This window comes from Mauremys mutica, chromosome 16 (genome assembly GCF_020497125.1).
Source record: "Mauremys mutica isolate MM-2020 ecotype Southern chromosome 16, ASM2049712v1, whole genome shotgun sequence".
Lineage (NCBI taxonomy): Eukaryota > Metazoa > Chordata > Testudines > Geoemydidae > Mauremys > Mauremys mutica.
In genome coordinates this window covers 7,394,420-7,407,344 of record NC_059087.1, presented here as the reverse complement: position 1 = coordinate 7,407,344, position 12,925 = coordinate 7,394,420, and the positions used below count along the sequence as shown (strand labels likewise).

At 41.2% G+C, this 12,925-nt stretch overlaps 1 protein-coding gene across 5 annotated transcripts in view; it reads right to left on the bottom strand.

The window, feature by feature from the left end:
* Positions 1 to 12,925, bottom strand: part of KDM2B (lysine demethylase 2B) — a 164,654-nt gene that overhangs the window by 62,619 nt on the left and 89,110 nt on the right. For all 5 annotated transcript variants that reach the window (XM_044989671.1, XM_044989670.1, XM_044989674.1 and 2 more), the window contains one exon: positions 7,956 to 8,082. In XM_044989671.1, coding sequence (XP_044845606.1) covers positions 7,956 to 8,082 — 127 coding nt within the window. The remainder of the gene's footprint in view (positions 1 to 7,955; positions 8,083 to 12,925) is intronic.

Genomic DNA, 12,925 nt, shown 5'->3' with positions numbered 1-12,925 from the left:
AAGACAGAAGCCTAAAAAATAAGTATTGGGCCACTGACCCAGCAGGCCCTGACCCAGTCAGGCCCTGGTTACAGTGAAGATAAATATCCTCCTCCTTTCTATCCCTTTCTCTCTGTCCCTTCCAATACACACCACTCGTAAGGTCTTTAAGATAATCAAATTCAATATTTAGTGCATTGAATTGTTTATTTGGTGTGATATAGTGATGAATGACAACACTTAGAAGCAGCCACTTCCTTTGGTTCCTGCTAAAACTCCCCAGTGCCAGGCTGCCCTCCTAGGGTCTGTCTACACTAGAAAATGTAGTATCAGAAAACATGTTAAGCTAGCATATTTTAATTAATGCACAGTTAAACACCACTATGGTTACCCACAACCAGCTAACACTGTTTTTCCTTTGTCCACACTAGGTGCTTTCATTCATAGGCCTCAAAATGCTGTACAAAGCAGGTAAAAGTCATTATCCCCATTTTCAGGTGGGAAAACTGAGGCACAGAAAGGGGAAATGACTTGCCCAGAGTCACCCAGGAAGCCAGTAGCAGAGCCAGGAATTGGACCCAGTTCTCCTGAGCTCCAGTCTGGTGCCCTATCCCAGAGACCACACTGCCTTTCTGTTAATTAAAATATTCATAAACACATTTTCTGATCATTTAAATTTCAATAATGTTCTCTACTTCACAGCTGATTAAAGTATGGAAGTCCTGTCTACACTGGGGGGATTTTGGTGATTGGTGGCCAGTGTAGCTGTAGCAGAACCCCTGGTGTGGGCATGGAAAGCAGTTATAATTGCAATTTGTACCAGTGCAACTTCGTCTACTTGAACCTATGGTTATGTGGAACAGTGAAAATCGTAGCTTACACTGACTTTGCTGGCTACACTATGTTTTTGTATAGGCGCAGCTATGCTAGGTGCTTGCCACTGACAGCTGTAACTGGGGTAGGTCACCTAAGAAAGGAGAAGGAGAACATATTGTGACCATCTACAGCAAATGATGTTTTGGTGCCATTAGTGGGTGGCACTTGAGATACACCACCACCTTTTATCTCTGATCTAATCAGTGGAACCAAAAGGCCAGAGGGAAGGCGCGGAGCTCAGTGAGGCATCCTAACTCTGCTGATAAACCCAGGCCCCACCCAACAAAGCAGTGGAGCCCTGGTCCAACCTGGGACTGACAGTAGGGCCAGGCACCTTCCTCCCCGGTTATATTGGCTGCTGTTCCTCCCTCTGCTGGAGGCAATCTGCACTCAACCAATGTTGTGTTGGTTACACTTGGTTCATGCCTTTCAGTCCTACACTTCAATGATTCCATGGTTGCAAAGCTTTTCTCTGCTACCACAAGGGCTAAAAATAAGTCTTTTTCACTGAAAGCAGAGATTCTCTCAGCATATCACAGCTCTGGGAGCTGGGACACTAGGCATGTGTCCTAATGTGCTTATGCCTCAGTGGGTAGTGTTATTCAGCATCTCTCCACATCCCCACCTGGTGCAAATCTCAATGGAGCTGAAGGGTTGCAGAGCAGCATTCCGTGCTGCCCTGTCCCACTCCTCCAGTCTGTTTTACAGCTGGTGCAGGGGGAATTTCCTCAACAGTTCTCCTGCTCCTGGGGCTGTCTTTCTTCTCTTTGGGCTCTTTTTGCCCCATGACCTCCCCATTAGGGTTTTTCCCCCCATTCTCCCAAGCATAAACAGGGAGTCTTGAAAAGGGATGATTTACAAAGATGAAGAGCAGGGCTCAGCATCCCACTCATGCTGAGGCCCCTCGTGCTGCCTGACACAGAGAGAATGTTGGAGGGAGAAAGAGGCAGGACGCTGCAACCAGAGACTGGCCATTACGGGTTCAGTAAGAGTTGAGGGTTGGACTTTTATGCCAACACATCCCATTAGTTATGGTGTGCTGGGGTCTGTCCCAGGGCTTGTCCACCTTAGGCATTTTTACACAGTGCAAGTCCTCAGTGTAGATATACTCAACTGGTGTAGAGCAAGCCCCACGCTGTCCAGGTACAGCACATGTACAATGGGTTTTGCACTGGTGCAGCTGGGGGGATTAAGATTAAATGTTAAAGGGTTAACCCCCAACTGGGAGTTTTCTGTTTCCCTTGCTGAGTATGTTATTTGTTCCTTTTTCTTGTTTATAAAATCTCCCTAAAGGAAAAGACCCTGCTGACTGCAATTGTGGTTTCCTCTGCTTAGTCATTCCACCAGCCAACACTGCATTATAACTATTTTTAAAAGCTATTTTGTAGCCCAGGCTCCCACCTGGCATAGGTATACAGTTTGAAGAAGAGCTCTAACAGGGTTTGGTCCATCCCATTGCCACTTTAAAGCCATGTTACCAGGAATATTGTTTAAATGGCCTCCACGCAAGTGCATATGGGGTCTAATTGAGTCTTTTAAAAATGTTTAAATGCTTTCTACTGTGCTTACTTTTTAGAGCAATCTATTAAATAAAGAAGTGGTGTCTCCCAGCATCATGAACATGTGTAATCCTCTGTGAATTGAGGTCACTTCAATTGGCACAAACCCTGATGAGCCATATAAGAACACTGCAACATACAAACTTTACTTTCTTATCATCACATATTATCCTGTGAGTCTTTGGCTACCCCCAGGCCTAGGATCACCTCCTGTGGGTCTCCTCCTTAATACAATTCAAATCCTTTCAAAAAAAAGACGGGGGGAAAATTCTCACAAATACAACAATTCTGGATTTGGAAAACAGAGAGACTCCGCGGTTTTGTAATCCAGAAAAAGAAAGGCAATCGGTCTTAGCACAGGACAAGGAGACAGGAACTCCCAATTTCTAAAGCAATAACTCGCTGTATGGCCTTAGGCAAATCACAATCACTCTCCCTCAGTTTGCCCTTCTGCAAAACAGGGATGATTATACATAGTTACCTTCTTCAACAGAGGATTAAGCTGCTAACTTTCCCTTCAGCAGTACAGTGTGTTCAATATATACTCTTCTGCTGCAATGGGAATTGCCATTCACAGCTCCAAAGCCTGGCACTTTGTCCTGTCAGCAAGAGGTACTGAGTGAGTTCTTTATAGCAGTCTAGTCTAAAAAGGAAATGAGGGCATCGAGGAATCTGATCATACAGAATTTTCTCAAATAAAAATCACTTAACATAATCCATACACTCTCTTTCAATGGGAAATCCACTATACTGTCTGTTAAGAAAAAAAGGAATGGTTCCTCCACCATTCCATAAGGCACCTTTCTATTACCCATCAGACTGTATGTACAGTCCAAGCCATCCTGTGAAACATCTTACAGTGGGAATCTTAAAAGCTACAGGATACAGAGTATTTTATGACTAGCGCCACATCTTCTCCCAATTACTCTTTGTCAGTTTAGTCTCAAGATTCACATCTGACTGAAGGACACATGTAGGTCAACTGCTGTTGAAAACATCCAACATAGACTCAACAATTCTAAGGATAAGAATCCTGTAGGCATTTCCATCTCAGAGCAGCGTATGTTCAAATCTGGTAGGAAGTTCATATAGAGTGCCCTTTTTGATTCCAACTGGCAGGACGAATGCCACAGTCGGAGGGACATAAAGAATAAGATTCAGTGCTTTTACAGAAGCCTGTGATTGCTGTAATGCCATCACTTCCACTGAGCTCCTGCCCTCCTATGGAACAGATCAAAGCAATAACAGACTCTCACATACTAACCAGGATCTTAATCTAAGAAAGCTATTGCCTGGAAATTCATTCTGGGGCTGAGGAAGGAGAGAGGAAGCAAGGCCTCCTTTTCTATACCACTTAAAATGTAGATGTTTTTCACACAGAGAGTAGAATACAGGGACAAGCTTTCAGTCAGGCAAGTACTGGGTCTCTGATTTTGTGCCTGCAATTTTGCAGGTGCAAATAATTGCAAACCGAAAAAAGAGACACACTTGTTTTGGAATAAGTGTCCACACGGGGATTATACTGGTGTGACTCACCGGAATAATTATATTAGTCAATTACCACATGTAGACCAGCTCTTGGATTCAGACTCACCTCAGAATTTGACCATCTTAAGCTCAAGTATAAATACAATGCAACAAATCCACAAATGTAGTCATCGGACATGTACACCAACCCCCCACATCCCATAGATTGGAACAGTACTCAAAGATCTCTATCACCAAATGATAAGTGAGATCAGGGAGGCAGCAAAATCTAGGAGAACAACCTGGATAGGTGACTTGAAATGGAGCAATATTAAGAGAAATTCGCATATGAGGGAGTATTCTGGAGAAGCTGTTTATTGATACCATCAGTTATACGTTTTTGAGCAGCTCATTCTAGAAAATACCAGATAGAGGAAACTGCTTTCTAGGTAGCTTTATCCAAACATAGGAGCTAGAGGATAGGATACTGAAATTAACACCTTTTTATACAAAAAATGTGTCATGAGATCTTTAACACAAGTGATCAGGACCTTGGTTTTCTGTTTCTTCCAAAGATGACACCTATCAGCAGTAAAGAGACATCTATCATCACTACTGACTCAAAGCAAAGTGCCTAGCAAGTTCCAGACACCACTTCTTACAGCACTGTTTTCTCTTTGGAGATTTTTCCTCCAAGTGCTAGCCATGCCTGACTCTTCTTAGCTTGTGAGATCCAATGAGAACACTATCTGCAGCAGAGCAGATGCTGAATAAAAGAGCATATCTCCAGGGTAAAATACAGCAAACTATAAGAGCCAAAAAAAGCATAGTCAAAAAGTACAAATCCAACACAAACCACAACAGGGAAGATATACGGTGGAAAAAGAGGAAATGTGAAGAAGCAGATAGCTACAAACATTAAGACTAACCATAAGAAATTTTTGAATAAGAATGCATGGGACTCAAGATGGTTTCCCTAGTCCAAGGAGTAAAGAGGACAATTAAAGCTACAAAGGAGTCGCAGGTAACCTTCTGTCCGTATTCACTATTGATGGTGATGGGGAAGTCCTTCCTCAAAGGAGCACCTCTTATGGAAATCAAGACATGGCATTAACAGAGAGAGAAGTCTCTAAGGAAAAGAGGAGGCAGCAATCTGAGGACCTTAAGAATCCTGAAGGAAGTTTAAAAAAGGCAAAGGAGCAGAATTTCTGACATCTAGTTCACTGAATCCTCTACATTTAACAGTTGTGCCTGAATGTTGTGGTGCCCCTGTTTAAAAAAATAAAATAAAAGCTACAGGTGATTGAACAATTACAGACCAGGCAACTTCACCTCGGTACAGGGAGCATAGAGTATAATTAAGAGCAGTATAGGAAAATATCCTAAGTAATAAAATATGACAGGGAAATAGAACAGAGGTATGATTTCTCTTGATAGGAGCTGTGATTCTGTTAGAATTCTTTGAAAAAAACAGCAAAATACCAAAAATGGGAATCCAGATGATATAATAAACTTGGCTATAGGGAAGCTATAGGGAAAAGGAGCCTTCCTTACAAAAAAAACCCATTTTCATTCCCCAGGCCCAACAGCCAAGGAAGGAGACAATGTGTCTCACTGTGGGGTTTGCCAGGAGTGCAAGTTCCTTCCCCCGGCACCCAGAAAGAGAAGGCATGCCCCACTCTAGTGCTCACTGCAACTTAGACTTCCAAACTGTCCCACTCTTGACCCAGGTCTCTTCCTGCCAGGCTTGTGCTGTCCTGGCAGAGCCCCTGGGTGGATGAGAGGGTGCTTGATGATCCTAGACAATGCAATAGTCACACAGTGAAGAGGGCCAGCATTCTTCTCAGAGATACAGAATTTTGCTCTTTAAATCCAAGTATTTCTATAGGCAGCAGTTCTTCAAAGCACCTCTGACTTGCATCATCCACCTCTTATTTTGATTGCTTAAACTATTACTGCTCTTCGGACTTGTTTTTACTGAGGCTTTTTCCCTTGAAGGCTCTAAGTGCCCTTTCCAGTTGAAACTCTAGAGAAACAGCATGTCTCTCAAAATTGGGGGTAAGTCTGGAGGAAAACTGGGACCCAATTAAAGATGACTGCCCTCTTCATCCCCACCTAAGCACTGACTCCTACTCTATCACCCTGAACGCTCCATTTCTATCTCCTTCCCCACAATGGACAGTCTCTTTCCATCACAACATTTTCTTCCTGCAGCAGGCATCCCAGTATTCGGGATCCAAAATACAATTTTGAGTCTAAGTAATTTTAGTGCTGGTGCAAAGGGCTGGACTGACAGCCCTGGGGACACCAAAAGTTCTCTTTGCATCCACAGAATTCCTACAAATGGGCAATGGCAGTCCAAGATTCTCCATATTGCCTCAATCCTGGCCTAAAAGCACCATCTATAGAGCTGAGAAGACAACTTAATCTCCATGGCCCGTTATTCTGCTGATTCAGCCTACTGAGATTGCCAAAATGGGCCAACTTGGTGACAACTGTGTTTTTACATAACTTGGATGCCTCACCACTAGGAACTGGACTAAGGTCATGCTTATGCTACCACTTAAGTCAGCAAAATATATGTCGCTCAAGGGTGTGAAAAACACACATAGCCTGAGTGACAAAAGTTTCACAGGCATATGTGGTAGTGTGCATAGCACTATGTCAGCGGGAGAGCTTCTCTCACCGCCATAGCTACCGCTGCTCGTTGGGGGTGGTTTAATTATGTCAACGGGAGAGCTCTCCTGTCAGCATAAAGCAGCTACACAAGAGATCTTACAGTGGCACAGCTGTACCAATGTCACTGTAAGCTATCTAGTGTAGACATAACCTGAGACCCATTCCACATGGCTGACCAAATCACCAACAGTCACTACTGAGCTGACCTGGATTCACGCTGGTGATTTAGATGGGGATGGTTCCATATCTAGATGAGACGCGAAATATCGCTACCCGCAAATTGATCGCTACCCGCCGATACGGCGGGTAGTCTGGACGTACCCCCAGAGTACCTTTGCAGTCAGTCAGCTTCTCCATGCTACTCCCTGGCAGCATGGCTCACTACAGAGCAATGCTTACCACCCATGCAGCCCCTCTCATTGAAATCTCATGATGCATTAGGTGGCCATTTATGTCCTGACTGCTGGCCATTCTCTCTAAAACCTCTGGGGCTCCCAAACATGTGGTATTCACAATGATGGCCAGCTAGGGGAGTAGAGAAAAGGGTGGGATGGAAATACTTTAGCTTCTCTCTCCACTTCCAGATGTACCAGCCTGATCTAGCTGATACTTGTGCTACTTTCAGCCTTTCTGTGCCTAAAAGCAAGATGGCATGGCCCAGTGGCCCTTTGAAAATAAAATAAATAAAGCTGATAGGCAAGACTAGAACTCTAGTTGTACTGCTAGAACTCAAGCTTACTCCAAGCTCATGTCAGTATCAACCCTTGACACTTTCCCACTTTGATCCCATCCATCCATCTCTGCCACAGTTCACTTTCAGCTACCGTTTTAAAGGTTTTTTTGCCCTGCCTGCATCTAAGTTATTGATAATGTAAGTTTGTTTGGTTTTTTAAATAAACTAGTCACCAGTTTGGGAAAAATAAAACCAGAGATGTAAAAAAAGAAAAAAGAAGCCAGATTTAGTGACTGCTTGTAGTGCACTGTGTAGACAAAAAGTGCTATAGAAGTGCTAACTATCCAAACCAACAGAACAAATTTGCAATGCAGACTTTTTGGCTGCTAAGGTAATATGCCAAATGCAACAGTAAATCCTCAACTATTTGGCAGATCACCTCAACACAAACATTATTGAAACCAAGAAATAAACAAATCTGAAATTAATTTTCTGAGATCCATTTGCCATGGAAAAGCTCAATAAATATCATTCAAGGAAGGGTGGCGGTTCAGTGAAATGCTTGAGCTTCAAATCTTCTCCAGCCCCAAATAATGAAATAATTCATTAGGATCTCTACATTTCTCCAATTTAATTTACAGTCTGCTTTGCAAAAGCCAAAGCAATGACTAGTCTGAGGTGCCAGCGTCCATTCTGAATTCGCACTCGAAGGATTCACTCACCAATTAACATTGATTCTTTCTGGTATTCTTTGCTGAGGTGGCAGCGCTGGGTCACACAGGACACGTATCTCTCCAGAACATACCAGCACATTTCATAGTAGAAAGGATAACGGAATTTGGCATGCACCTGAAAGCAAGATTGAGACTGTCAATCCATGTGGAAAGAAGAGAAGTTTGCAGCACAAGAGCCAGTCATCATTCTCATCATGTTATCAAGAGCACAAACGGTATGCAGGAGGGGGAGGGGAAAGAGGGTGGGAGCTGAGTGAGATGTATGCGTTCAGCATACGAAATGAGGAGACTGCCTGCCTGCCTGCTATGATAGCATCATTCCTTGGTTCACTAATTTGTACCCTCTTGGGTTGGTGGGGGAGGTGGGAAGGGAGTTGTGGTCTTGCGAAATCATGAAACTGATGCATGGCCCCCTAAGGTATTATTTATCTACTGTATAAACATAGGGTGGTCACATACAGATGTTAGTCACTAAAATTCAAGTTAAAATAAATGTGGGTTCTTTTGATTTCCTAAAAATTATTCCATGATTTGTCAAAACAGCATTATTACCTACAAAGAGCCAAGCAGGAAACTCGATCCTTGTCAACTCAGGTCTTTACAATACCGCCATTTGATTAAACAATGGAACAAAAACAAAATTTTGATTGTTGGTATACCACATTCAAACATTAAATACAAAAAAAAGGCCCCTACATTTGTTCTACTCTTAATATTTTGGTAGTCAATCAACGTTTGCCCTGAATCAAACAGAAAAGTGGGATTCTACCAAAAAATTCTATCCCCTTCCCTTTATCTGCCAGCCTTGCCATTTTCGTATTAGAAGCTGATGTCTCAGTGCTGTATATCTGTGATATTTATTTCATGTTTAAAAGAAAAAGAAACTGTTTTTTTTCCCTCTAACAGTTTTCCAAGTAAGGGAGATCTCTGTGCTAAGGAAGACACTGTGGAGCCTCCAATTTGGGAATATGTATGTACATTTGCTGTGGTTTTTTTTTTTTTTTTTAAACGAATGCCATATACCTTGCATGCACAGGTACTTACACTGAACAGTTCTTACTCCTTGCAGGCATTGAATTTGCATTTTGTGGGCTGGATAAAACCTCTCTTGCATACATTGCAGCAGGATTATTTGAAACAGCTCTTAACACATTCTATGCAGTTTAACTTCTCACTTAACCAACAGGTCTAACACATATCTGCCCACCTTTAATGAAAACTGCATTGCACCAGAAAGGATCATTATTACAGGCAGTCTATTTTCTTTAAACATGGGAGTCTAAATAGAATGACTAAATACAGCATCTGGAAACTCATACTGGCACTTGGCTGTGCAAAACAGACATTTACACACCTGCCTCATGAGCAGAGCATCCACCTGTGGGATTCAGATGTTCTGCTAAAATGTCCACATTTGAAAATTGTGGCCTGAGTAGACAGTCAAAAAAACTTGCATCTGCTCCCATTGTAGAGGAAATTGAAACACTTTAAACAATAAAATAACATGTCATTAAGGAAACTAAGTGCATTGCAAGGTAGAGTATAAGTAATCCAAAGTGTTTACCAGAGCTGAGATCTCATAAACTCAGCACTAATGTTGCTGGCAAATCTGAACCCAGATGCTGTCAAATGTTGCTGAGGGTGATGCAACTGATTGCTGCTGCATCGTTCCAAACATTCCCTAAGTTGTGTGTTATACAGCACTGTACTTCTAAAAAACCAAAACCTAGATGCGAGAACAACATTCAACCCCAGGGTGTTAAAGTACTGGAGAATCCTTTTTCCTTTTAGTTTGGTTACATGTCAGAAAGAAGAGATCATGTCACTTATCACTATTACAGAACACAAGGGAAATTAGCCATGCTAAAATATATGCTAATAAAGGAACTCAAATTTTTCCAAGAGAGCACTGCAGGAAACAAAATTTGCAAAGAATTGACTTACAAACAGGAAGCCGCCTTCCACCCCTCAGCCTTCAAAAGGTTTTCAGCCACATGCCTGGGAATATTAAAGACATCATTGCTCAACATTTGTTGACAGATTCTGAGCTTCACCAAATTTAGTTGTTACCAATGTTAATTCAATGTGAAAGACAAGGCAGTAATGCATGCAGTGCTCCCATTATGTATATCAATCTTTAATATTCAATTTGAGTTCCTAATTGCCTCACTATCAATGTTCCAACCCACAGCAAATCCCTCCATGCCTCTGTAATCCGCTATTTGCCTTAGATGCTCTGCTTTATAAACCTTCAAAAGTAAGAGCTACCATATGTAGTAATAGATACTGTACAAAGGTCTACAGTGCCTTTTGCTGTAGAAGCAAATCTAAGATTGACAGTGGTTTAAAAATGTCTTAAATGTGCTTTATGCAAAAGCATAAATGAGTACATCATTTATGACCTTCCTAGATATTTATTAGTTGTAATGGATGTGAATTGTATGATGTACATGCCCATACCTTTTCCTATTGCATATCCGTAGGTCAAATGAACTTTAAAAAAAAATAATTATGAAGCCAAAAGTTATCTGTGATCAGTTTACAATTTACTATCTAACGTATCTTCTGCCGAGGGACTAAATCCTGCACCAGCAGGGGGATAGACTAGATAATCTAATAGACGTTTTCCAGCTCTAACTTCTATGATTAATAATTTACAATCCACTGAATACATTTTTAATTATTCCTGTACAGTGAGAAAAATTCTCTCCGGAATATGATCGTATCTACAGTTCAAAGTGAAATTATTTTAGAGACTTATACAAAAAACAAAAAAAAACAAGCATATGTGAGACACATTCTCCCCTAGAAAGTATTAGTTTCTTACACTATAGCTATTAAAAAAATCATTATGTCTTCTACTTGCATTGAATCATTCTCATCGCAATATTTTTTAAACAATTTTTTAAAATTAATTTTGGGGGAAATTAATCTATCAATTTAAAATTTTAACTTTAGGTTCCAGAAAACAGAATCAGTAGCAAATACCATCATCTGTGAGTGACCACCTTACGTATATATTTTGAATGCTTGTATCCTCATACAGGTTCAAATACATTAATGTGGCTAAATCTAGATCAGCTAAAAATAGCTTAACATTTCTTCTCCTTCGTAATACTGAACCCATAACACCCCTAAGCCAAAATGATGAACCTTTGCATCGCAGCCTGCTTTGCAGTTACCCAAGCTGGTCTAGCAGAGAGCTAAACTGCTTGGCCTATTTGACTAGCTGTTAATTGGCCTCTAGGAAAGGCAGAATGAAAATCTCTACAAACTGCAAGGCTAGAGAATAATTGTTTACCTCAATTGCACATTAGAAGCTGTTTCCAACAATAAGGAGTTATAAAAAACATGTCTAAAAACTATTTTAAATGGCTATAACCCTCTTTAAAAATCTCCCAGGGATATGAGAAATTAAGATAGAATAAGCATGACAAGTGTACAAGCTAGGGGGGTTTATTGGGCTCTAAATCAGCATTACCATTTCAGCCATGTATTATCCTTGTCTTAGCTGCTAAGACAACAACAACTGCACCTAGCATAAAAATGGCTTTGAATACCAGCAATCAAAGATGATTAAGCATTATACAGCAGGTTTAAACACAGTGAAACCTCCATAAAATTGCTCTGTGCAAAATCAAGAGGGGAAACACACCCAGATTACACTTTGATTTGAGTGTGGCAATTACTTTGTGAATCACATCATGTAATTTACTTCTGTGTTACACACAACGGAAAGATCAATACTCAGGAGAAACCCATCTGCAGTCTGTTCACTGGCGAACTCGCTTTCAAGTACATTAAACACGATCTGGCTATACCACTCAGTGAGGATTATTCAAATAAAGAAGAAATTACAATATTTGTTCCACAAAGTAAACTGAATAGTGCATTCTGTTCATTTTGAAAACATTTACTCTTAAGAGAGACTTGTATAATGATTTCAGGATTTTATTAATCACCATTTTACAAAAAACATATGTATTTTTATTTTCTCTGTCACGTTTTATTGCAGGTCAGTTCATTAGTGTAGGGCTGCATACACATCGTTGTTATTGTAGGGTTACTTGTGAGCATTTGATTATTTACATGTCTTTGTTATTGTAGGATTGCTCATGAGTGCTAGACTGAGTATAATACATTATTATCATATAGCTGCATTGAGTGCTGAGTTTGTTGCTGTAGGGTTGTTTGAGTTCTGGGCCATTGGCAGACTATCCCCCTCCCCCTCCCCTTTTAAGCACTGAAACATTTATTTGGGGGTGGGGGGAATGATAAAGTGTTTCTGCGAAGTACATGTAATAATCTTAGATGAAACCTACAAGATTAAAGGTTAAAATGTGGGCTTCCAATCTTGAAAGCGTCATTTTCCAAACAACAATTTAAGGGAGAATGGCAGGTAGGTGACCAACTTCTCAGTGCAAGTTAGACACCTAACTGCTCATTGTGACGTAGGCCAATGTCTCCCTTAGTGTAATGCTGATGAACATTTGAAAAGTCAAGAGCCACCCTAACTGCCTTGGAAGGAAGAGCCTGATTTTCAGAGGTGCTGGGCGTCCACAGCTCTGATTGAAGTCTACAGGAGCAGTGGGTGCTCAACTCCCTATGAAAATGATGCTCCTACTCTTCTATTGCTGCAGTAATATTATCTGTCTCTTTTCCATTTTCTCCATGGCTTTCTATGTAATTCATTCACACACTGTTCCTGGTTTACATCTTTCCTCCATAGCCCTCTCTTCTTCCCCTTGTCTCCACTACTGTTGACAGCTCTACTATCCTCATCATCCAGGCTCATAGATTTTCTCCTCTCTCTTACATCCAGGCTCCAATATACCCCTGCCTGTCTTTCTGCTACAATCTCTCTAAAATCCTTCCTTTCTGCTCTACCCCTAATGCCATTCTCTAGCTCTGGCCTTGATTATGACAACCTCCTTCTCTGTAGCTTCCCTGCAATTCAT